The following is a 27,367-nucleotide window of genomic DNA, read 5'->3' as shown; positions in this document are numbered from 1 at the left end:
GGCATGTAATGTGAATGTATGCCAATGCAGTTTAATATTCATTTGGGAAACTTACTTGCAATATTTTTAGTGAATGCAGTTCAATCCAAGTGTAGCATATACACATCCCAGAAAGGGCCAATGATTGAATGTGACGTGGCTTTGCCTTTATAAAAACTGTTTACCTGTGCCGCTGTTGTATGAAATTGCACTCCAGTAGTGTCACACTGGTCAGAATACTTGACCCATAATCTGAAGGTCAAGGGTCAACTCGGCTTAACATCCTTTTGGGGATCAATAAAATGCCTACCACTATGTTAGAAGCCAACAGTGGCTGTGCTGTAGAGAGATCGGTTTGTACCGAATACGTATGTATGCACGTTGAACTTCTTTCGCGCGTGCGTAGCCAACCATGCTCATCGGAGGTACGGTACATGTGGATTCCTAGTGCTGGCTCGGAGCCACCGCTGGAGATGATGAGCACCACGCCACTGTTAGTCTGAGCAGGGGCCCACTTTCGCTCTCTGACATATTTGCTCCCGTAGGGTTTTGCGGTTGTGCCACACAGCTCTTTCGACGTGTTTCTGGGTTTTACCGCGTGTTGCTTTGGCACGTTACCGTGAGCCTGCTCGGGAAGTGAAACAGCTCGTGGAGGGCAACGTCAGACCTCGTGCTGAACATCCACGCAGCACGGCCCATAAATGCACCGGAGGGCTCGATCGCTCTCGGGCTAATATTTGTGACACATGACAACGAGAGGCTTTGTGAAACAAATGCGATATCAAACACATTTTAATACAGCTATATCAGGAAAAAGCACAAAATAATTCAATTAAGTTACCCCACTCTGCATTTGTGTTTATGTATTCATGCTTGCTTTCCCATGAGCTCTATATACCATTTCGTTCTTCAAATATGTATGTTGCTTCTTCCGTCCAATTATATTCCAATTGTGTTTTTCGCCACACAGGCAAAACGTAATGGTCGTATATATGTTCCAAAAACCCCTTTAGACGGCAGAGCTTCTCATGCCTTGGTGGCGACTAACGCCTCAAGAGATATGCTGACTTCACAGAATTATATTCCATCACATTTCTTCAATGACTCCTTTCATCGCAATCCCACGGTGGCACCCTTTCATGGTGTGCAGGTGGCAAGATCACTTTTATTTTATTTTATTTTGCATACACAATTACATTTTGCTACAAATCCGGTGACCTAGTTTGATTCCTGCCCACGGATAACATCACAGGCAAGTTATATCTAAACTCTTCCTAGAACCTTCTTCGCCAACCGTTGCTGGACAGTTGTGGTGAAGTACGGCTAAACACCCCCATAATCAATGACGTGTAATATATATATAACACTTTTTAATTCTTATTATTTGACAAATAACATCAGTTTTTTTTCCACGCTCAACCAAGCAGTGGTTCGTGATTTCCTCCACTATCGTGGTCGGGAAGTAGTGACGAAAATTTTATCAAACAAACTCTCAATGTACTGCCACTAAGCATTATGTGTAAGTAACAATTACATTTTTTGGCAGGCAAATGTTGCTGGCCACTTGGCCTATTTGGGCCTGTGTTCCATAAGTGTATCTGAAAATAAAATAATGTTGTACCTCCACATCATAAAAAGAAAATCATCCATCAGCCTATGAGATGTCCAAGCTCGTTTTTGTCCAGCAATGTTCAAGTAATCAAACTCTAGAGAAAGTTTGAATGGGTCATGAATTACATTAGTTCTGAAGGGCCTCAGGCTAATGGACTAATCATTCTTATTTATGCAGAGTGGTGGACAACAGATAGGTTATAGCTGTTTCAAATCTTATGACTTTGCAATTGTAAGTCAGCTACTCTGGGTATAGTGTAACCCATATTAGCTCGTGTTTGTTCGACTGTCAAGAGTGCTGTTTATTGTCTGGCCACTTGGTGTTTTGGATTTAAGACGCGCACTCGACAACCCTCAAATATTGTCCGTTTTAACTTTGGGTAATAGCCCAACATTCAAATTGGCAAACCCAGCAGTGCTGTTCCATTTACTTTACAATGTGCATGAGCTGTGACCCAGCTATACCCACGCTCACCTTCTTGAGCTGCTTGATGGAGCAGCACTTTATAGCATCCATCAGCTGGTCGTGTGAGTTGGCCTGTGGGGTTGAGGGCCTAGAATCCTCCTGTTGCTCCTTCTTCTCCACCTTCTTCGACACAGGGCGCAGCGAGCCCTTGAGCGAGACCAGCTGTTTTGACTCGCCGTTGCGAGGGTGCCTGCTCTTGTTGCTGCCGCCCTCCTCCGTCTTACTCTTCTTGCCCTTCTTGCTCTTGTCCTGCTCCTTGATGATCTCGGCAATTTTCCGCGTGGGCTTGGCTTGCACCTTCTGCTGCTGCTGTGCAGGCGGTGGCGGAGGAGGAGGTGGAGGCGGTGGAGGAGGAGGAGCAGCAGGAGGAGCAGCAGGTGGAGCAACCCGAGGTGTGGCCGGTGCCCGCACCTCCGTCTTCTGGGCTGCACTCTTCACCTCTTTCTTGGCAACGAGGGGCGAGGGGCACGGAGAGGTTTTTGGGGACGGCAGAGGTGACGCCTTCGGCGACGCGATGTTCAGGTGCTTGTTGACGGGCTTCGGGCTGGCGGACTTGTCCTGCTGCTTCTGCTGCTGCTGCCCTTGCTTCTGCTCCTGCAGCCTCCGCTGCCGCTGCTTGTCCATGTTTCTGCTCAGAATGCCTGTGACGGTCATCCTGGGACCGCCCAACTCGAAGTGGTAGCCCAGCTTGAGGAGGGTGTCGTTCTCACGCAGCACCTTGGCGATCTCCATCTCCGCCTTGCCGCCGAGGATGTGGCGCTGGTTGTGGAAGCGGAGCTCGGTGAGCGTTCTGTTGACCTGTAGGGCCTTGATGATGGCCAGGATTCCCTTTCCGCTGACGTAGTTGGACTCGATGTTGAGGCTTATGATGCTCTCGTTCTCCGCGAGCATGGCGCCGAGCGCGATAGCCACGCGGTCGTCGGCCCGCGTGTTTGCCAGGCTGAGGGAGCGCACGGTGCCGTTTCGTCCGCAACGCCTGCGCGAACTCGATCATCGTCTCGGCCGTCACGTTGTCGACGTTGTTGAGGTTCACCTCGATCGTCTCGGGGTCGTTGTCGCGCACGCGTTCCAGAGCCTCCTCAGCCACCGTGGGGTTGCCGTTGGAGCCACTGGAGCTGGGCGCCTCGCTGGCGGGCAACGGGGCCACCTTCTTAGCTACGCCGGGCTTCGGCGTGGCTGCCACTTGCTTTCTCTCGGGCGTCGGGTCAGCGGTCTTGGCAGGGGCGCTCGCCTGCTGCACGGGCGCTTTTGCATGTGGCTTCACGAACTCTTCTTCCTCGGACGTCTGTTCGCTCGCCACCCCTTCGTCATCGTCGTCGTCATCATCATCGTCGTCATCGTCATCGCTCTCGTTTTTGTCACTGCTGTCTTCGTCCGCTGCGCATTGATCTTCCGCGTTTTCCGCCTGCTGCTGCTGGGGCTGATTGTCCTGTTTCAGTGACATCGTGGGTTTCTCTTCCTGTTTGTGGTTGTCCACGTCATCGTGACTGTCATCGTCATCTTCTGAATTCTGAAACGGGGTGATATGAGAGTTTAGACTTTAGAGACAATCATGATCTTAGACTTTAGAGACATAATCATCATCATCCTCAAGGTGAATCGATATTAAGCATTTAACCATGTATATATTCGTACATTACAATAGTTACTCTTTGGTTCTTTTGGTAAGGTCACGTAGGTATAAAATAAAATAAATCACGACGTTTTGATCGCAACACAAGCGGTCGTCCTCAGGCGGAAAAAATATAATCCAGCAGAGAAACTGCTGAACCAGCGAGAGAGCAGTTACAACAAGGCTATACATGTGGCGATGGGCAAGCAAGCGGGGTCTGAGCTGGAAAGGAATTCCATCCACAGACGCAAGCACGTCAGTTGTGTTAATGGGGGGGATTAGGTAGAGAGGGGTTAGGGAAGGAGATTAGCATGAATGAGCATCCGTCGCCGCATAAGAGTATCATGCCCGCATATGCGCACAACAGCAGTGTTAATGAGAGATTAGCACCATAAGAGTGCAATCCAAAGGCCATGTGAGCATGAGAGTGCGTTCATCCTGAGGGCTTGGTGTACATGCTCCAACTCACTGGCTAGGTGGTGCTGGTCGGAGATGCAACGTGCCCTATGGTGTAGTGTTTTGATGAGGAAATTCTTCTGGGCTGGATGGTGGTGGTAGTCAGGCTTTAGATAGGCATCCGTGTGGGTGGCTTTCCTGTAGACCGAATGTCCCAACGAGCCATCAGGTCTCTTCTATCAAATTCACCATGGAAGTGGAAAAGGATGGCAAGCTACCATTCCTGGATGTTTTAATCGAGAAGAGACCTGATGGCTCGTTGGGACATTCGGTCTACAGGAAAGCCACCCACACGGATGCCTATCTAAAGCCTGACTACCACCACCATCCACCCCAGAAGAATTCCCTCATCAAAACACTACACCATAGGGCTCGTTGCATCTCCGACAAGCACCACCTAGCCAGTGAGTTGGAGCACGTACACCAAACCCTCAGGATGAACGTACTCTCATGCTCACATGGCCTTTGGATTGCACTCTCATGTTCATGTCCTTTGGATTGCACTCTCATGGTGCTAATCTCTCATTAACACTGCTGTTGTGCGCATACGCGGGCATTATACTCTTATGCTGCGACGGACGCTCATTCATGCAAATCTGCCTCCCTAATCCCTCTCTCCCTAATCTCCCCCATTAACACAACTGACATGCTTGCGTCCATGGATGGAATTCCTTTCCAGCTCAGACCCCGCTTGCTTGCCCATCGCCACATGTATAGCCTTGTTGTAACTGCTCTCACGCTGGTTCAGCAGTTCCTCTGCTGGATTATATTTTTTCCGCCTGAGGACGACCGCTTGTGTTGCAATCAAAACGTCGTGATTTAATTTATTTTATACCTACGTGACTTTACCGAAAGAACCAAAGAGTATGTATTCCTGCAGTCACGAAAGCTTCAAATCAAGATTACAATAGTTCCTTTTGTAAATCATATATGCGTGGAATGCATGTGAGAATCGATTATTAACAACGTATTAAAATTGATTGCAAATGATATGTCATGCTTACATTTGGGGTAATTGAGTGAACGAAACTGGGTAAAAAAGATGGACGAGATTATTAAAAACTAAACAAAAAATTATTTATCCCTGAATCAAGTCGCGACCTCAAATTAAAACAATTCACCGGAGCTACCAGGTTGGGCCCAATGAGCTATATAGCTATTTTTCATAAGTAACCAGGCCACAAATTATAGCCCAACGAAGTGGCTTCTTATGTGGAAATGCATAGCAGCCAAATGTTCTAAATGCGTAGATGTTGATTTGAAATGTGGAGGGAAAAAGCTGAGGACCCGGAGAAAAATCCACGCGACCACATGGAGAACATGCAAACTCCAAATATACAGGCATCAGTGTCGGGATCAAACCCACGACGTCCTGCATACCAGGTGATGTATTTAACATCTCACCACCGTGACGTTTCATGTGAAAACGTTAGCTGTATTTACAGTAAAATTTTATTTCAGAAATATAAGTTATTTAAAGTTGCAGTAACGACCATTGGATGGTTGTATGTTAATGGTTTTGTGTGTAACGTGTTTGTTTAACTTATGGCATCTCGTTAATCTGCATATGCTAAATTTTTGACACATTTGCTTTACATTTTCTGTTGTTCTTTAGAGAAAAATGCTCAGTTCGAATAATTAGTTTTTTTATTAAATGACACAAGATAATTGTTTAATCGGTGTTTAATGAATTTCTTCTTTGTTTTAATGAAGGCATACATTTTATTCATTCCATTCCCAATTGTGATATTTAATGCAGTTTTTCATTTCAGATCCAATGCAGTTGTCTCTCCCTGTGATGCTTATTACTTAGAAACATAATCAAAAGGTTGAGAGTTCAAATCTTGGTTGGTGGTTTACTCAGTCCATGATTCATGTGTGGTTGAATCCAGTGTTGTGGGAGAATCATTGCTGTGGAGAATTTTGCATATGTGAAAGAAGAGTAGACTTTACCAATTAACTGGTGTTTTGTGAACATTGCAAATTTTAGGTAATTGCATTTCTGTAAAATGGAAGTTTTTCAGATTTTTTTGGGGTGATACGGGCACACAATAATCCATTATTACCAATACACTTAAATGGATAACATCTAAGTCTTATTAAACAGTGCATGGAGGCAGACATTATAGGGGACCGATAAAGATAAAATATTAATTGCAAACATATATTTGATTCTTATATACATGATACACACATTGAGTAATGCATTTCATGGACTAATTACAATGTATGGTATTGTGACCTCCACATTGATATTCCAGGCTATTTGTAATACCGAGTTGTGACCAAATGATGATATCACGAGACATCCAATTCTGGCTCGGCCAAGCAAGGCGAAGGCCAGGGCTGATGAATGTGGTCATCGCATGTGGCATGAGCCAGTACAATGTGAGGACGGTGTGATCACTTCACCGGCCGAGTGTGTTCTTTACGCACGATGCGCAGTGGAAAAACAAAATGGGGCATCCAGAGGCAGGTTGCCTCAGCACGGCCCAGCGTGGCTCGGTTGTGAAGTGGAACAGAGATAATAATTGTGCCACGGGGAGGTGGGAGAGTTGCATGGCAGGATGATTCTTTACGTATCTAATTAATCCCACTTAATCATTGACCAACCCGTTTCCCACAAAGCAACAGTGGCTGACCTATGGAGGGACTAGTCTTGTTAGCACAGGAATGTAGAATTTACAAACGCTGACTCAGACACTACCAACAGAGACGAGCATAACCTTGCACTTACTGAAGCGTAGGGACACTTAAAAAAAACCCAAGGGTAATATATTTGCTAAATGTTTATATGAAATAAATTTCTGTAGCCTTTGCAAGCTTATGTGTATTTTGTCGGACGTAATCTTGTGGCCAGAGTTGTTGATGACATTTATGAAAAAAAGGTTTGAGAGTAATTGCCCTGGGCTCCAGTCAGCCTGGCACAGCGAGTCCAGTCGAACCTATGTTTTGGTCAGGATACCGCAATGTGCTGTGGCTCGAGAGTTGGCTATTTCCGGCATAAACAACAAATCCAGACCAGCCAAAACCCAAAAGCAGACCGGCCTAAACCGGCCTCGCTTTACGCAAGGGAAACTTTTTACGGCCGACATTCCAGGTTCTGTTGGACATCTCGCTCTGGCTCACGTTAAAAACGGACACCGCAACTTGCCTTTTGAAGGAAAATATTTATCAACAAATTCCTCAGTAATTTTCCAACGACCACGCTTCGTGAGGTTAACACCAAAGTGGGCATCTATTTCATAAAATAATTTAAACCAAGTATTCAGTCTCAGTCAAACGTTTTATTGAGGGGGAAAAGAGTTAAAACTTAAGATTGTTTTTATGTAATGCTACAATGTCACTCATTCAGTGATTTAAAATTAAACAAACCCTCTGAAATGTTTTTGAAAAAAAAAAATGTTGCCTAAAATGGCCACAACACCTTCCAGCGCGTCGCAGAAATGCTTTTTTGAACACTTGATGGGTTTTCGAAAAGGGCTTGTGAAACGAGCGACGTTCAGGAGGATGTGTAGCTTGTAGAGGTTTTAATGGCCAGGGTATATCACGGAGCCAGCACTGCTGTGATCACGACTTATGTTAGGAACACGGTTAAGGCCCAGTGTTATTATTAACATAAGAGACAGCATTTGGGATACTGTTATAAGTGTTAGAGTTATGTATGTATGCATGTCATACGTAGCCAACCGTGCTAATCACAGATGTACGAGTAGTTACGGCAGAATAACAATGACGAGGCCAGTGCTGGATTATCCTAGTAGCATATGCTAGGGGGCCCACACTTTCAAGGGCCCCGTGCTAAATGCTTTCAAGCTACCAATTACGGTTCAGTGATTCTGCACTTGCTATATTACTATAGTACTAAGGTTGGCGATGCATCGTATTATCTGGCTGTATAGCAAATGAAATACAATTAATTTACTATGCAAGTAAAAAAATTGTATTTTAATATAAATGTTTATTTATTTATTTAGGGTCCTTTCATAACATATGCTACAGGCCCTGCACTAGCTTAATCCGGCACGGGAGGAGGCGATATATAAATTATTTATGAATGATATATAATGTATATACAATCGCTGCCTAATTTACAGTTTAACTTTAAAGTATGAAAGCAGAGCAGAAGCAACAGGGCCTGCAGGACACTGCCAAGGAGTAAGGTTCATGGCCTCACACTGATTTATTTCATTAGGCAGGTGACGATGCCGCCAATTCATCACTAAAACAATATCCTTGTGCTCATGAGGCATGCATTGCATTGTGTGTCTAAAGAATTTGTCACTTAAGAAGTATTCAAATTACATTGCAATGTTGCACTTGTGCATGTGTGTACGTTGGACTTCTTTCGCACCGTACGTAGCCAACCGTGCTAATCGGAGGCGCACATTTAGGGTAATATGGCTAACAGAGCGCGGAAAAACAAAACATGAAACACGCGAAACCAGGACGGAACGAGATGGGGAATTTTTTTTTCTTGAATCGAATCATGGCCCAGAATGGTCACTTGTGTTTAATCGCTTGGGAGGGTGACCTGTTACACCCCGGCACTGTATCTTAGCCAGCCCTTTAAAACCTTTCCCTTTCCCATGTTTTTCCCAACATTGATCTTTTCTCCGTGTTTGTTTTTTCCAAAATTAGCCCGCCGTGACACCATACCTCCCCCCCCCCCCCCCACTGAGTCTGTAGCTGAATCTTGATATGTAAATCGCTCTCATAGTCCCTGTACGTGGTGAGGTCCCACCATGCACACAAACAAACAGATGCACAGCTATTTTTATCGAGTGTACACGGGTCCCTGAAGGATGTCAGGAGGCCCACGATATCCCTGCTGTGTGGCAGCACAGTGAGACATGTGCCTCTACTGTGTTGTAGCGGCTTCTGAATGGCATACACGTAATTCAACTTCATCATCGTCCATTATCTATCCACTGCTGGATGAAGGCCTCCACAAGTCGTCGCCATCCCATAGTCACGCGATGCAACAATCCATCAAGGTCCTGCACACGAGCCGATATCGTCGCTTGATCTCCGCATCGGATGTCCCTTCAGGCATGAATTAATTCCAAAATGTCATCCTGCTTTGAATTAGCATTGTTCTTCACTCATCTCTTTTGGGGGGGGGGGGTCCCTGAACTCGATGTGTTATTTCTACGTTTCTATGACAGGGGCAGGTCTGTCCATTTAAGCAACCGCTGCTTACTAACGCCGACTGGATAATTGTTATGTCATTGGTGAATGTAAAATAGCTTTGTTGTTTATAAGCCGAGGTTGGGATGAGCTTTCAGATTGTCTTATATTGCTTCAAATCTGGATAATTCTTGTTTTTCATTCCCTTGGCCATCTACGGGTCTAATTTGATGTCATTTACATTTATTTTACTGTTCCTGCATTTACCAGAGAGCCGAGTAAAATCCATTTCACAGAACCTAAACCCACACAATCAAAACAACGTCTGTAAAATCCAGACGATGTTTGCGGTGCCCGATTTGGTTCTGTAACTCGTTTACATTAACTCTTCCTCAAACAAATGCAACTGGCCACATCTAGATTCAGGTATGTAATTCAGCACGAACACATTCCTGCGGAGGGAGCTGGTAGGAACGTTGGGTTGCTCGGTCAATGGCCAGGGTCAACGGCGGCTTGGTGTATTCCGCAAATATGTCCGACTGTGAGGGCGGGCACAAGCCGGCGTGAGTAGGTTAAACGTTGAGTTTTATAAGGGCACCACGGGGTTACCAGCCTCTCCCCACCCAGCCCCACCCCTCCCACCCTCCACCCAGCCCCACCCTCCCCACCCAGCCCCTCCCCACCCTCCCCACCCAGCCCCACTCTCCCCACCCTCCCCTCCCTCCCCACCCAGCCCCTCCCTCCCGACCCAGCCCCTCCCTGCACGACGGACTGACACAATAATCCCTTGTGGGCTGGTGTAACCAGGAGGTTCCTACCAGTAATATTGTTTTATAGAATGTGTATTTATTAGCTAAGTTGGCGATTAATCTTCAGAGTATCTGCTTTATTTTGTTTCAAATACCGTTTTACTCTTTTCAATTTTAAATGTGAATTTTAACATCCACTGAAGCTCGATTGACCTTCAATTACGTAAAACTATTTTGCAAGCTGGACTTGCATTGCAGAGGTCACCAGCTTAATTCAATCTCCTTCGTTTTGCCCAACCCAGCACTCTAAATAGGTTCAGCACGATAAGTCGATCTACAAGGTGTAGATTAAATGTTTAGGTTACCATAACTAGATGCTGCAGTCGTTAATGTGTATTTTTGTTATCAGTTGCGGTGAAATAGCAATGAAACACAATGTTGGATAATGCCTCATAAGAGTAAACACGATGCCCCAAAATAGTGTCAAGAGTAAACATTTTCTTAATTGCTATTACGAGCATTTTTGCTAATGTTTGAATAATACGCCCGGATGTTAGCCGCTGAAAGTAAACAATTTACACGCAGTGTACACAATGTTTTGTTATTGTTAGGGTGAGGGATAGACAGATGTAACATGTGACCTGAGGAGCCAAAGGATTCCCACTGCCGTCCAGTAATTGTTGCGGCGGGTTACCAAAATGCCACTTGCGCTCGATGTTCCCGTGAAAGTTCGCTAGGAGTAGGCAGCGGAGTGGGCCACACACTGGGCTTGCAATCTAGAATTTGCCCGTTTTGGATTTAATCTCCCGGCTCGGCTGTTGAAGTAACTGGCGAGTTTGTCCACCCCGCAGTCTAAATAGGCGCACCACAGATCGGCACAACACTGGGGGAAGGGCCTCCAACACTGGCGGAAGGACCTCCACTGGAGAGCGCCTCTTAGGGGGTATTTGGCCTACTCGTCCACGTTGGCCAGAACCTCCTGGAAGAGTTGGAAGCAACCACCACACACTCTACTCCACCACACGTGGCCTGCCAATCGTCCAAACTGTGGCGCACCCGTTCATACAGTTGGGCGGTCACCAAGTTATTTCAACTGCCGCATATCAAGTCCACTCGGTGACCTGAATTAAAAGTCTAGCGCGCTAAAAGCATCGCACAGTGGCAGCATCCTTGTCTGTGAACTTGTTGTACAATGAAGTTGAATCTAATACTAGAATGGAAATATTTCAATACACGCATGGTTGATTGTCAGGCACCTCGGTGGCGAGATGTTAACTACCTCGCCTGGTGCACAGGAGGTCGTAGAATAGATCCCGACCTTGACACCTGTATATTTTGCGTTTGCATGTTCTCCACGTGGTCGCGTGGATTTTTCTCTGGGTCTTCCGGTTTTCCCCCTCCACATTTAAAATCAACATGCGTATTTGGCTGCTGTACATTTACACGTGATAAGCCACTTCGTTGAGCTGTCATTTGTGGCCACGTCGCTTCTGAAAAAGAGCCACATAGCTCAGTGGGCCTTACCTTGTCGAATTAAAATAGTTTTTTTAGTTTTAGATAACCAAGGGCGTCTCAATGACCAAGCGGCATGATGTCATTGTCATTTGAGCCTGCCTGGTTTTAACAGCATGTGTTGGTCGTTGTACATCATAGTGAGTATATCTTAAATTAGAATGGAGGGGTCAATCAAAGAATGGATTTTCAGAGTATTGGGTTACGACCCAATGCAATATAACATTTCCAGAAGTACCCATAAACAAATTGTCTTCTTAACTGCAGTGCAAAGAAGCATATATCTTTACAATCAGTACTTGACATGAATATACATAAAGTACGACAATTAATCTAAACCATCTGTTCATGCTGGTTTGTTATGGCATGTTGCAGAGATAAGCAACTGATTTGTGGAACCGCAACACAAATTATGCTTTGATGTCTGGGTACTTCAGACATTCGACGGCGTTTGCTTTCAGAATTACTTAGGTGCCGCCCTTCATTGGTTTTGTTGGGCAGAAGTTAACTGCTGCACTTTGTTAGATGAATGTCACGTATATATATTATGCATGTTTAGACGGAGATTTCAAATTGATAGGAGAGGTACCGTGCTGCTAGTGAGCATTGGTCATCTGTAAAGCTTAGCATCATGGCACACGGATGGGTGTTGGGAATAACAACATTATAAACATTGTCTGTCTTGAGCTGATTTTGACCATACCTCTGCACCAGTGACTTATTTTAGGCTGCATTGACCTAGAAGGGGGCCCCAGGTTACATGAGTTCAGACACCAAACGGCACTTTGTTGTAGACGTCTATATATTGAAGTCAATGAAATTGCAGCCCGATGCATAACCACGATGAAACAGCCGCATACGTGTACAGTATATGGCATGTAAAATTAATGCATGGTAATAAATTATTAAGTTAAATACATTATTAAGAACAATTGCACCAACCATTTTTTTACGTTAGTTTTAAAGTCCCCCGCCTTGTTTTTTGGGTTGTTCGGCGCGCCGAGTGGCGTGGCCCTCCAACGAACTGGAGAAGCTCTCAGCACGTGGAGTAAAACGTCAGACAACGTGCCGAACGGCACGCGGTACAACCCAAGAACACATCAAAGGGACATACAGAGTGACCGCGAAAAGTGCGCAGCCATCATTTTAAAATCCCTTGCTATTACGCGAGTCAGGCTACAGTAGTTCAAGCGCATGGCTCACAAATCAGAAAGTTCAAGTCGCGGTTGAGGATCGACTCAGTCTTTCATCACTCTTCTTCTATCACTCATCCATCGCTACTGCCATGGTTACCATTCCTGCGAACTTCATTCATCGATTCCCTCCTCCCGTGTCGCTCCCTGACACCGCTCGACTTCGCCATTCCCTCCCATCGTTGCTTTGCCTAAGGTCTCACAACCTCGCTCAATTCAAGCAATATAAAGGTTGAACCTTTTTTGGCACAGTACGTCGTCAACTTTGCTAATTGGTGGTGTGGGGGGAGGAGGACAAAAAACGAAAGCTCTTATCTATCACAACTTCGATGGTGATGTTTGTTTTTGGCCGCTTTATGTTTTAGGCTTTGGGGTCTGTACTCAACAAACTGTGTGGATGGGGGGGGTCACCATTTTGTTTGAAGTCAGTAGCGGTTGCCATGTAATTTGACTTTTCTCCGCCATCACAGTTTGGGAAATGCCATCACTGGCTCGAGAATATAAAGAGGAGGAGAGCATGGCTTCATGATGTTTAGAGTGGCAACAACGCCTTAAGGTGACATCGACCAAGCAGATGGGGCAACGAAGTCTGCCCCGTTTGCAGGAGCTAGATCGATCGTTGCATTGTGAGACCATGAGAAAGAGCAACAGCTAGGGCAGCGGTCGGGAACCTATGGCTCGCGAGCCATATATGGCTCTTCCGGTGACGGCATATGGCTCCCAGACAATTTTGAGTTGAAAAAAATAATAAAAAAAAAATCAGTTTGGAACTGATTTTAAAATACGTGTGATATTGCTTAATAATACTGTGTCATTTTAAAGTAAACAGAAATTTGTTTTGAAGATAACATTTCTCGGGTCACGGATCCCGTGACCAGAAGTCGCATTAAAAGTAAGACGTATTTAATTTATTATACGTTAAAAATACTATATGGCTCTCAATGAAATATATTTAGAAATATTTGGCTTTTATGGGTCTCCCAGTCAAAAAGGTTCCCGACCCCTGAGATGGGGGATGCCTTCATCCAACAGTGGATAGACTGTGGCTCATGATGACGATAATGCGTGTTTGTGTGTATATGTATTTTTTACATGGGAGACGGTGCTGAAAGTTGCCGTTAGAAAATGGGTTATGGCTTAGTTGCGCAATAAATATTCTACGAAACAGTGGTACATTAATACGGTGCTTAGTATTACACTGTAAACTTCAGGACATGATTTGTGAATAGAAATTTAATGTGTAATAGATGTTTATAGTCCGGGCTTCAACCTGGTTCACCCATAAGTTATTTCCATATCATTGCTGTGTAATGAGATACTACGTTACAGACATCCAGCTGACCTGGTGTCAGAAGAGAAGTAGCTGTGAATTCAGGGCCCTCCAGCTGTTTGACGCTGCGCTGTGGCCGCTGCCGCTGTCTATTACGTGGGGGGAGGGGGGGGGGCAATCGGGTGACTCTTGACTCTTAGAGCCTGTTAAAGAAGGAGGCTCTAAAGGTGCACAGTGGGCGGCGATGTTACTTTTCTAGTTGCGTTGATTGCATCCCAGGAGCGTTCCCTGAAATAAGGTGCGGGGTAAAAGCTGTTAATCACACGAAGTCCCCTCCAGACAAAAGATCGTCACTTGCAGTGGGGAATGACTCCACTTTGATGAACGGCAGGAACTAATTCTGGGTTTTTTCTTCACTATCCTCACATTACCAGAACTAAAAATACTCAAAGGCCACTTAGGCACTGTGGCTAGAGCGCTTGTCTTACAATTGGAAGCTTTCGAGTTCAAATCCCATTTGGGGGTTAATCCAGCCCATCGTCTCTCAGGGTTCTTGGTGCAACAACAACAAAAAACCCTACTTACCTTTTCATGCGAAGAACAGATGGTGCAAATGATACGGTCTGGGTCACTTAAATCACAATCTCATTAATCTTGTTTGCACATTGAATATAAGCCACGGTCATTAGGATTTTGGTGGCAGGGTATTTCAAGTCCCAGGTGCTCTCTACAAAAAAAGTGTAAAGGTGTCGTCCTTAATTGGCATTCTCACGCCACTGCTGGTGGGAGGGCCTCCACTAGAGGGAGCTCCAGAGAGCCACACTGTTGAAATAATAGTGGTTTGCGTTCTGAGATTAAAGCAGCATCTCAACTCGAGTTTGCCATTGATGTTCATAGTTTAAGTTCCAGATAGTTGTACACACACAAACAGCAATTGCACAATCGTTTAACATGTACAGTAATCTGACTTCTCTACAGATATGAAGGTAAGTTTGCGTTAATCTGGTCCGATTGAAGTATAGTTAGAGCACTTCAAAATTGTAAGTTTGCGATATCAAATCCCAGTGAGGAATCGACTCGGCCCTGATCCTTTTCCAGGATTGATACAATGAGTAACACATTTGCGGGGCATCAACAGTGCATAGAGATTGGTCCCTGCCATAGGAATGTGGACTTTCCATCATCGATTAAGTGCTACCAACATGGATATGCTTGTTTAGGCAGGTAGATACTTTTACGTTGACTTAGCCCTACTGCATTATTATTATATACAGTATGCACAGAAAAGTGGAACTAAAATATGTGCGGAGAAGCATCAAGATATGCGTGCTTGGAATTATAGTGAGAGACAAAGGAGGAATGCATACGTGGATTCGAGAACATATGCCGGTTAAAGACACCATTATGTTAAGAAAAGTAAATGGGCTTTGGCAGGATGCATCACAATAAGGGGTCATGGCCAGTGGTTATGAAAACTGACGGGAGTGGTATTCAAGCGACAGGACACAGATCTGAGAGTACATCCACAGTGAATATACGCAGCAGTGAAATCGGCTCATGCTGGTGCTGGGTGGAGTGTCACTGCGAGGGATCACGGGAAGTGGTGGCAGCTTGGAAGACCTTCATCCAGCAGTGGATTGACCTTGGCTGATGATATAGAAATGAGGTGTGCAACAGCTACACAGGGCCGTAGCATATTAAATTGTCCAAGAAAGGGCTTCATTTAGCAGAATACTGAGAAGGACCGATGAGAGAATGATGTCATCGCGGAAGAATGTAGTTTATACTTAAGCTAAAAATTAAACTTTTTTTTATTTTACCCGATAGAGCCCACTGAGCTCTATATAGTTTTTTTTCAGAAGCGACCTGGCCACAAATGACAGCTCAACGAAGTGGCTTATCACGTGTAAGTTTACAGAAGCCAAATACTCTGCACAAGTGTTTCTACCTCACCTGTACCATGTGCGCTATTCATCAGGAGCTAGCCTTTTGCAGGTTACAAATTATGTCGCTTGATAAAATTGAGGCCGCCCCTCCAGCCCCGAGCAAACGCTTCTCGGAGATGAAGTTACACAAGGAGGGCCCATGAGGTGGTGGGGAGCCGCACTTTGTTGACCTGCGTCCGTGGGTGGCAAGAGCCCGTAGAGCCCGTTCCCTGCCCAGAATAATTGTACTCATTATATCATTGAGTTTGCACCACCCCCCTCCCCCCGAGAGAAGGACACGTTATTTCAGCTCGATGGGCACCCAAGCTTCAAAACACTCGCTCCGCAGCGCGCTCCCTTCACTGCTTGGCAGAGGAAAAAGAAATGAAACCACATGTTTCAAATATCTTACCCTTTTTAGGGTTTAAACAGAAATGAAGCGATGAAGCCGTCTACCACATTGTTCCACAAAGGTGATTTATTCCAAAGCAACCGATTGGCGCTGTACGCTAGTTGTTTTAAAGAAATATCCCCTTTTACTGGGACCCGTTTATGCGGTCAGTGGACCTTAAAATCGCTCCTTTAACTGCCGGCACGGTCCTGTACTTATGGGAGACGATGTGTGTGCTGTGCATCAGCTATCCAGGTGGCACTGTCACAGCGGCATATCGTCTTGCAGCTGGAGGCTGTCTGTGAGGTTTAATCGAGGTTAGGGGTCGCTCCAGCCCATCGTCTCTCCGGTGTGATAAAAAGAAGTACCACTTAAATTGCCCTTGTAAAAATGGTTCCCCTTGCCTTGTGAATGTGGAATTTACACTACTGGTTGGTGCCTACCAATGAATGAGTACCACCTAATGTTCCTTTGATCATGGGGAGGATATTTATAATATTTTCTGTAATAGAGGTTTTTGGGTTAGATCGCGTATATATAAATGTGTCGTTAAACCCGCCACCACCCAACACAGCCAATTAGTAAGGTTTGTGACGTAAACAAAACATGCCATTTCGAGACTAATTTAGCGCATCGGTGTGTTGGAGAGTAAACCTACTATGAGTACGACGTTTCACCAGCAATTACAACCAGCCTCATCAGGCGACAGCGAGAGTTGTGGAGAAATCCTGTTTCGGTCTTAAGAGGGATAAATGTGATGTCATCACTTGTGAGAAAATCAGGTAAGAAGACCCGAAGGGGGGGGGGGGGGGTTATGTATTCATATAAATTACAATGGATCTCTATTATTGGTTGGGTTATTCACAGTTAATCAACACATTTCTAATATTGGCAACACAAAATCATAAGTTGTCAATATCATTAATCATTCTTTATATAACCAGCTGAGAGCCTATTCAGATGAAATATATTTTGCAAGGGAAATGTGGTTAATAGCAGCAATGCATTGGGAGGTTATTATAATAATTATCTTAAGATTGTAATGATTTAAGAATTACCATGTTGGTGCAGTATTTAAACGACAGTTCTGAGGCCATGGCATTGTGGCTCAGTACATCAGATCTAGAATAGCCCGGTGAAGTTTTGTTACACATTCAGTAAATTTTTCATTATCGGTGCCATATTTATTCATTGTCGATTCACTAACTCATGAAAGCCTCCAAACAGTATCACCATCCCTCATGGTCGGTTATAAAATGATATTTGATAGTGATTACTTTTCATATACGTGTATTTAATAGAATTATTCTGAAGGCGATGATTAATCGCACTGAACATTTGGCTAAGGCATTCCAGTCTTGTCTCCTTGGTGTATGTGAACCAACCCTGCCTGCCTGCTGCTGGCTGAATCTTAACAACCCAAGTGAGGGCTCGGCTCATGTGCCATATTGTGAGACTCGAAGCCCACCTGATTGACGACACGTGAATAGATCTATGCGTGTGATTGGTGACTGGATGGCCGCGTATGAAATCGCTCTTGGTTTCATTCCTGCCATTATACAGAGTGGTCCCAGATGTCTTGTGACCCCCATTTGCTGTTTCATTTCTGTTTTCCAACCTATTGGTATGCAAACATTAAGTTTTAGAAGATTAAATGGTGGGGGGGGGGGGGAGTGGGTCACAAGACATCTGGACCAACCTGTATATCTGGCCCACAGCAAACTCAGATGGGGCTGTGTGTGTGTTTACCTTTAATTCATAGGTGCTCGGTAACAGCACTTGCTCCAACAGTCTGTTAAGGCTATACGGAGATCTTTGTCTTTGTACCTTTATCTCATATGTGCTCGCTAACAGCACTTGCCCTAACAGTCTGTTAAGGCTATATGGGGATATTTGTCTTTGTACCTTTACCTCATAGGTACTCGCTAACAGTACATGTCCCAATAGTCAGTTACGGCTATATGGGGGATTTTTGTCCTTGTACCTTAATCTTCGGCAATCCGTGTGTACCCAATACAATTTTGCACATCCCACTTGGATATGTAAAAGTAGAAATATATTTATAAATGATAGTTACAGCATGCACATAGATGTGTAGTGACATATATGGGGTCACTACGGTGCTTGGCGCCAGTTGCAGTTCCAAGGAGAACCAGGGTGTCAGCGGCGTGTGCTGGGGCACCAAGGAGAGTCCATGAGGGACATGGCCCTGGTGACTGCAAAGGGGGGGCATGGGAGGACGTAATAGTCTGGGTGAACCCGAGAGGGCACGTGACCGGACAGAAGAGGAAATGGGACACGTGGTGTAGGGTCCTCGTTCTTCTGGTAAGATCCAGAAGGGGGCGTGGCCGAGGGCGGAGCCAGGCCACGCTGAGGGGCATAAGAGCAGACTCCCGAGAGCGATCTGGGCTGTCTTCTGGGAATCAACTCGCCGTCTACGTCTCTTCGGTCTCCGAGATTCGTAGCTTGTTAGACGTGGACCAGGCAGTGTGTTAACTAACCTGCTCCGGTTATATAGTTACTCCGTGGTGGTTACTACTATGTAGTATCCTGTTGTGTGGTTAGGTAGTGGACCAGAGTAGAGAGTTACCTGTGTTACGTTTATGTAGTTACCCTGTTGGGGCATCAGAATAAACGTGTTGCCTCCAAGAACAAGTGTGTGTCTCAGAGAAACCACTACAGATGCATTACTGAACGATAGTGAAGTGCAAACAACTTTAAACATGGGGAACAGATTTTGCTACCCAGTACTTGACTTTAGAAGTCAGCGAAGTTACGCAAGGTTAATACTGCACCACTGCGGCGGGCGCTGACACAGCCTTTCGGGAGCGAATTCACCACTTGTTGCAGACGTTCACGGTCCGAATTGGGCAGCCGCCCGCGGTTATCACTGCGCGTTTAGCAACCGATTTAATACTCTGCACCGTCCACTTCACAGTGGACGTTAAATCATCCCCTGACATTCGCGAGAGTAGGCCATCGTGTGCCCAGGATGAGTCCAAACTTGCCAGATTCTAAAATTACGCGCGCGCACAATACTCGGCCGGTATTATGCGTAGCAACCTTCAACCCCATCACTGGCAGACTGATGCCCCAGGTCGCTCTTGCAAATTAGACCATGCTGGTCTCTTGAGTTCTCACCTGATTAAACAAATACATCCGAACGTATGTATGCTGAACTTATTATGCACCGTATGTAGCCAACCCGCGGATAATCGGAGGTGTGGGGGAAGGACAACAAACTGAAGAAAAAAAGCAGTTAAAAAATAGTTTCGAATCTAGAAACGTACAAAGGTCTAATTTGGAAAAATCTCTATAGACCCGACAGTTACACCGTGCAGAAATGTTGAACTGGGTGTGGACGGTTAACCGGTTAGGACAGATACGCGATGGTCAGATACATGACCTTGTGCTGTACAGCCAAACCTACACTCATGTAACTCACGTGTCCTGGTAAACAGATGATGTCCAGTTTCAAATGGTCCTGTTCCAAGTCTGGAATCACATAAAACCTATTCGTGTAACATCTGGTTGCTACTAATTAATGTTTTGCTCAAAGTTGTTTTTCCAAGTGTAATAAATGCCTTGACAGATTGGAAAACTAACTGCAATTAATGGACGTAATTAATCTCACACTACAGTATTTGAACCTAAAATAACCGATTGTTGTTTTTATGCCGATTGCTCAAATATATACTGAAGAAAAAATAACGTTAACTATAGTGTCAAATATTTTAAGGTAAAATAAAGTTGAGTGTATGTATGTTGAACTTCTTTCGCACTGTACGTAGCCAACCATGTTTAATGGAGGTGTGGGGGAAGGACAACAAACTAAACACAAGGAATGAGTTTTCAATCTATACTTAAAAGTGCATAGTTCCAATGGCTTCCTCATATTGGAAGGAAGAGCGTTCCAGACGGCCACATAAGCACATCTGAAAGCACGCGATGCAGTCTTTGTTCGATGCCCAGCCAAAATCCGTGTGATTTTGGCTGACCATCACGACACATGCCAAATACTTTTGCACACGATACAGCATTATGGGAAAACCCAAAGCATCATGCAAACAACCTTCAAACGTAGAGGCTTAAAGGGCACCGAATGTATGACAGGGCAATGAGCCAGCACCACCGGGCTTCTGGATTCAAATTCCAGACAGCCATCCATAATCCATCCAGGTTCACAAATTAAGGTGCAGCGTGGTGCTATTTTAAGCACATTCCCGCTGGTTGTTGCGCGACAAGACAGTAGTGTAATTGAGCCCTTCGATTAACTTGACTTAGTCCAGCCTTCGAGGCGAAAACTGAGTAAATATGTTGTGTGACTGAACTGCAGCGAGACCGCTCTTGACAAAGCACGAGGGAGCGCCGTCTGCGTTTGGCTAAGAGAGGGTTATTTTGGGTGGGGGGGGGGGGTCCAACAGGATTTCTGTGGCGTTATTCTCTTGGGCCATTCCGTGATATGATGTGAAGTTTTGGCTGTCTGACGGGAGTTCATTGTGTCCTTTGCTCTGTGATATGAGTCTCATCGCGTGATTATGGTATGAACGGCAATAAAAAAAAGAAAATACTCTGGTCTTATTTGGTAATTATTTTTGCTAACAACGAGAAGCTTCCTGTTATGGATAGTGCCCCCTAGCAGAACGTGTTTAAATGCACTTCGCGTTCATGCCGCCATTTTGAGAAAATCTCCATTAAAACTCTCCATTAAAAGCCCACTCGCGGCAAAGACGCCAATTTTAGTGCATGCCTCCGATGAGCACGGTTACCTATGCACGGTGCCAAAAAAATTCAAGGTACGACCAGCTTAAGGAGACATGATCATCCGAATGAAATAAATTCAACCTTGCTGGAGTGGGGTTCAGACTTTCTCTTGGACAGCCTCTGCTCACCCTCAGCCAAGTGCTAGAGCCTCACCATGAATGTGAAATTCAGAAGAATGATTGGCTGAGTCCAACTGTAGCCAGGATTTGAACTTTGCGATTTCATGACTGAGTTTCCTGCTGCGTGACCAACTGAGCCATGCCTTAGCCTGACACGCTCGGGCACCGTATTCAATAAGCCAGGCTCAAATTTGACACATGTTGGGTGTTTAGAAGAAGTTCAACATATGGACATACGTGCACCTCCTCAACTTTGACATCACCACCATGGCAAAGTGAGTGCCATATTGTGGAGTTGTCATCGATCCTGAGATCCATCGTTATCTTCTCACACATCATGCCTCCACGTGCCCGACCATCTCTCGCATCCATTATTTGCTTACCCCCCAGCTGCCCACTAGTAGCCCCATCAATGCCTTCACCACCACCCCAACTCAACCACTGCAACTCTGCCTGTACAACCTCCCCAATTTCCCCATCTCCAAATTCCAGGTGATCCAAAATGTAGCTGCCAGCCCTCTCTCCCACACACTCTTCAGATTAATAATTAGATTATTTCAATTATTTGGCTGCTATACATGTCCACGTGATAAGCCCCTTCGTTGAGCTACAATTTGTGGCCAGGTCGCTTCTGAAAAAAAAGCTAAAAGCTCAGTGGGCTTGTTTCGTGATTTGTTCACCTATCCTATACTTTGCACTTCTGTCGTGTTTTTGCATCGTTTGTTGAAGCTTTCTGACCCGCCCCTTACGAGACATCTGTGAAAAAGAGCTTCATAGCTCATCGGATTCCTCCAGTATAAATAAAGATTTTGATTCTAAATCGAGACCACATCGATCACCACTGATACTCCGATCCCTTCATCGGCTCCCAATCCAATCCCAGATCAGTTTCGAGTTCCCACATTCTTCAATGTCCTCCACACACTCGTCCACTGCCTACCTCTCCCCTGCCATCTCACTCTACAGTACTGCCCTCTGCACACTCTCTGCTCCAGCAAGCAAGGATTCTGTTAGAGATCCCAGTCAACCTTCATTCGGTGAGCAACACTCGGTGGGAAGTCAATATGTATGTGCGTTGAACTTTTTCTGCACCGTATGTATCCAATCGTGCTAATCAAAGGTGTGGGGAGGAAAGACAACAAACTAAACACAAAAGCAGTTCTAGGGAAATGAGTTTTCAATCCAGATGATTTAAAAGTGCATAGCTCCAGTGGCTTCCTAATATCGGAAAGAAGAACGTTCCAGACGGCCGCAGAAGCGCGTCTGAAAACGCACGCGATGCGGTGGTAGATCCTGTGGTAAGATCGGCTCCCACCATGCGAGTGTTGAATTTCTTCCCATTGACTCAGGGCCACAAATGCAGATGTGCCACTGAATTGCTCTTTTGGAGCAGAGGGCACTTTGATGTTTTGCAGGAAGTGAGCAGTTAACCCCCACTGCAAAAAGTTTTTTTGTTGAGTGAACGGACAAAGAGGCTGCTCAGTCACGCACCTACTCTGGAGAAATGTGCTATTCAATAATCGTATTTGACATGCGCCCCCATTAGTGTGCATGTGCACTGGAGATGTTGAGGACATTAATATTGCTAATGAGTAGTACGTACTGTATGTTGAACTTCTTCCGCACCGTACGTAAGCCAACCGTGCCAATCGGTGGTGTGGGCACTGGCGGAGCCAGTGGGGGGTGGCATGTGCACCCCCAATGATCCGATCGAAACCCCTAATTTCGATCGGATCATTGGGGTTTATTAGTAATAAAAATCGGCATTTTGTGACCCCACTGCCACTGTGTAGCATATTATTAAGTTCCAGGGACTTTATGAGATGATAGGACAATAGTCTGAGTCCATAATTGGCAAGAAGTAACGGCAAAGCAGTTATAAGTGACTCACAGAATTGTGCGCAGTTGCGTAATACAGTACACGACTTCCCTGAAGGCATTCACCTTCAGCGAGCGCGATGCCGATCACACGACGCGGTTCGAATTCGACCCTCGATCGATGGCTGCACCATCGCCGCACACGCGTCGAATAAAAAGCAAGGGACAAGTACTTACTTACTAACAACTCCTCTATAATTTTTCGTTGCTGGAGGGGTTGCCCCTCCGACCTGAAAATTCTAGCTCCGCCATTGGGTGCGGGGATTATAGTCGAGGTGCATCACTCACGTGCTATTTATTTTGTGCACTGTTAAAGCATAGGGGTGAGGGAAGGGACTCTGTTGTGAACACCGAATGGAACATTTCTCAAACTCTAGACATTACATGTAAACATAGACACGGGCAGTAAAATTGTGTCATATTCTGTTTACGAAATGGACGAGATGAGATCCCGGTCATTTCGCATCCATATGCACAATGCAGTTGTGCATCTTATACGTACTGTCGTTATATATTTTAAGCTTTTACAAAAAAAGAAAACATTAAATTGTCTCTTATATTAATGCCCATATTTTCCCATGCGCAAAGTCGTGTGCTCTGGATTGCTCGACGCAAGTGTAGTGCTTCGTTCATGCTATAAGGGACTTCAACATCCTAATCGTGAGTCCTTCCCTAGCGCTCTCTTTTGCTTTAAACAATATATTCTTCCAGGCGGGAGTACCCACACCTTACCCCCACTGCCAATCGATTAACCGTGGTGCACCCATTGATACCGCTGAATGGACAGAGGCGGGGCGTTTCAAGGAACCTGTCCATTGTGTAAACTGCCGCTCTGGGAGATATAACCATTGCACCACAGGAGCAGCATTCGTTTTTATTATGAAGCGTCGATTTCATGTTGGGGAGTCAGGGGACAGTCTAGTTACAAATCTATGAGATAAGAGCTATCTGCCATTGGGTTGCTTCTTCCTTCCCCAGTGCTCCTTGTTGTGTTTGGCTTGCTGTCCTTACACGCATCTCCGAGATTATCACGGTTGGCTACGTACGGTGCGAAAGAAGTTAAACATACATATGTACGACCCAGGTTAAGGAGAGATCAACACCCATATGAAACAAATTCAACCTTGCAGGAGTGGGGTTCAGTGTTCCTCTTGGACAACCTCTGCTTACCGCCAGCCAAGTCCTATCGCCTCACTATGGATGTGAAATGCAGAAGAGTGATTGGCTGAGTCCAACCGTGGCCAGGATTTGATATTTGCAATTTCGTGACTGGGAATGTCTGCTGCGCGAGCAGCTGAGCCATGTCTTAGCCTGGCACGCCAGGGGACCACATTCAATAAACCAGGCTCAAATGTGACACATGTTGGCTGTTTACAAATGCATATATGTCAACTATATTTAGATTTCCTTTTTCGCTAACATGGCCAAACATAATTTAAATATACGGTCGTGCCATATATTTGAACGTGCATGGCACACGCACACTCTCTTTTATTACACAAATAGTCGGTCCAAACAAATACGACACGGAGAGCTGTGCACACAGAGACCCTACGGAATATTAAAATGCAAATTCTGGCTCAAATGCGTTTTTGATATGTCCCAAAGCATTCCGGTAAGCAAGCACACACATGGAAAAGCTAAACAAATGTGGGCGGAGGATTGGTTTAATACATGAGGGGTCGTTGCAAGGTTCTGAGAATAATGTACCAAACGAATGGCACAATGTACGGATATGGTGTCGGGTATATATGTAATCCCAATGTATCCTTTAAAGTAATATATATTTAACAAATGTGCACATTAATACTCGATGTTAACGCCTCGGAAATGTCAGACCACATTCCTCAGCGTACATTTCATGCCCCGTGTTTCAAACAAAACAATGTACTTCCCCTTATATGGCCACTGGATTGTTCAGTGATTGGCAGGCTAAAGAAGTTAACAGCTCGCTTCCTTCTTCTTCCAGCTAACAATATCTGCAGGGAATAACCAAAGTGTGCAAACTTCAGTGCAGAGCACATTAAAGACTCTGTCATGTGATTTGCCGGCACGTGCTCGTTTCTTATCGCTAAATGGCACTTGACAAGTGTTCCTAATTAGATGATACAAAGGCAGCTGCGTGATCCAGAATGGCTGACTCGCAATCAGAATGGTTCGACTTCGAATCCCTTTGTGGTTGGTAAAATCAGTGCCATGTTGAGGACAGTAGTTGTCCATTGACAAGAACGGTCGCGCTGATCAGAGTCTGGAATTCCCATCGCGAACAGGGACAAGCACCGCCGCACGCTCAATTTAAGCACGGTGACTTCTTTACCTTTGAAAGTGAACGTCGAAACTTTCGTTTAGCTCCTTGAAAAAAAAAACGACTGAAACCCCTCTCGAGAGAGACACAGACTTCCATGTCACCTCTCGACGCGACATCTCAACCCGGTCGAACGAGCGCCGCGTCGAGGGGCTTCGCCAGCGGCTCACCTGTCCGTCGAGCAGCGACGCGGGAAGGTGCTCCTCCTCCAGCATCTTCTTGGTCTCCTTCTCCCAGTAGGTGAGGAGGCCCTTGCGGCTGTAGTTGCCGGTCGGTGCCTTGTTGGTCGCGCTCTTCTGCCTGTGGCCCAGGGGCAGAGACTCATCGGGGTCGATGCTGTCCAGCTCGCGCTCGAGCTCCCGCAGCTCCTCCGGCGACAGCGCAGCCAGGAGCTCATCCTCGTCCACCTCCTCGTACTTGTCCAGCTCTTTGCGGTACCCGAACGACATGGCCGGCGCGAGAGTCTCGCGAACCGACGTGGCTGCTGTGAAGTGAGTTGGTTCTACTCCCTGTGCGCGGTCCAGACAAGAGGTGCTCTGCCGTGTGTGTGTGTGCGTGCGTGCGTGAACGCGCGCGCGTTTGTGTTGTCGTCGTCGTTGGGATGGCAGCGGCTAGCAATCGAGCAGCATCTTTCAGGACTGGGATGATCGCAGTGCCCGCCAAAAAGAGAGAGCAGGAAGCACGAGATTTATTTCCCCCCCGTTCGGCAAAATCCGTTCGAAGTTCCCAAGAAGAAATGAGTAAAAGCCACGGGTGTGGCGGGGTGGGGGCTGGTGGCTGCAGGGAGCAGAAGCGCCTGCTCACACTGGGAACTACCGCGGCAAACGTCGTTTTCGTGCAAGGATCTGGGTTCATATACTGCCTGGTTCCTAATAAGGCTGGCAGATGAGGTCATCGCTCTGAGCGTCACTGGCAGTGGCCACGGATCGCACCGTGGAACGCCATGGAACGCTCGTAAGCTCTCCGTAAATAACCCCCTGTACAGGAATGCTCTCTATCCGGCGACCATCACACGCGCATGTCAATTTGCTGACGTAAATGTTTAGACAGCCGTGTAATTTGGTGGGGCGCCAGAGGATTAATAAACAGAGGGGCGCTCGAAGGTGGAGAAGGCCGTTTGTATTCGTTTAGGGGGCACGTTATTTTTTTTATAGTGCCCCCCATGCTGAAGCCGTACGAAGTTGTTCAGTCAATTAGGAGAGGGTTCCCGGGAAACGGTGGCGTTAAGGTAAAATCGTAGTTGATCAATTTCTACTAAAGTGAAAACTTAACTCCACACCTAAGTTTTGGCACACAGAGAATAGTATCAGGAATATAAATTTTACTTAAAAGTGTATTTTATTTTATAAACGTATGTATGTTGAACTTATTTCGCAACGTATGTAGCCAAATCTACTTAATGATGACAGGTTCTTACTGTAGGCTTAATTCCACTTCACAATTGCCGTGTATATATGTGTGCATTTAAGCAGTGATTTATTTTTTACACGTTCACTTCTACTATGCCTTAGCACAAGTCAGCACGGCACATAAGCGCTGCAGGAGAGAGTCTGTTACTCTTTTTAAAAGGGGCTTCAGCCAAGACCAGCCAGGGGCTTTGGAAGAGATGAAGGCGCACACACTTTTCCCAGCTATGAGTGCCCCATAAACCAACTGACAGCCATATCCCTTGCCCGTTCACTCTTGGGGTGGACAGAGGACTTGCTGAATGGAGACACTTCATTGTGTACGCTTGCAAATGATGTGAACGGGAATATAATATAGGACCCCTTAACTTTGGGTCTGAGCGATTGACTTTGGTGTATGATCAGTGATTTCTTACCACACACACACACACTTGTGTGTATGTATGCCGAACTTCTTTCGCACCGTACGTATCCAACCGTGCTAGTCACGTGCAAAGGCACACACAGGTTTATACATCCAAATCGCCCTTTTGCTTTAAACCCTGTATGCAAGTGAACACGCTTTTAGTAATGACTTGTTTAGGTCAGCTAGAGCGCAAAT

General features: G+C 45.6%; 1 protein-coding gene across 1 annotated transcript in view; it reads right to left on the bottom strand.

Annotated features, from left to right (window-relative positions):
* Positions 1-26,256, bottom strand: part of LOC133351626 (leiomodin-2-like) — a 35,358-nt gene extending 9,102 nt beyond the window's left edge. Inside the window, 3 exon segments of the mRNA XM_061566965.1 lie at positions 2,066-3,019; positions 3,021-3,566; positions 25,531-26,256. Of these exon segments, the coding sequence (XP_061422949.1) occupies positions 2,066-3,019; positions 3,021-3,566; positions 25,531-25,809 (1,779 nt within the window). The 5' untranslated portion in view covers positions 25,810-26,256.
* Positions 26,257-27,367: the final 1,111 nt, after the last annotated feature.

This window comes from Lethenteron reissneri, chromosome 38 (genome assembly GCF_015708825.2).
Source record: "Lethenteron reissneri isolate LAM-NWPU_2019-01 chromosome 38, ASM1570882v1, whole genome shotgun sequence".
Classification (NCBI taxonomy): Eukaryota; Metazoa; Chordata; class Hyperoartia; order Petromyzontiformes; family Petromyzontidae; genus Lethenteron; species Lethenteron reissneri.
This window is presented reverse-complemented; position numbering and strand designations above follow the sequence as displayed.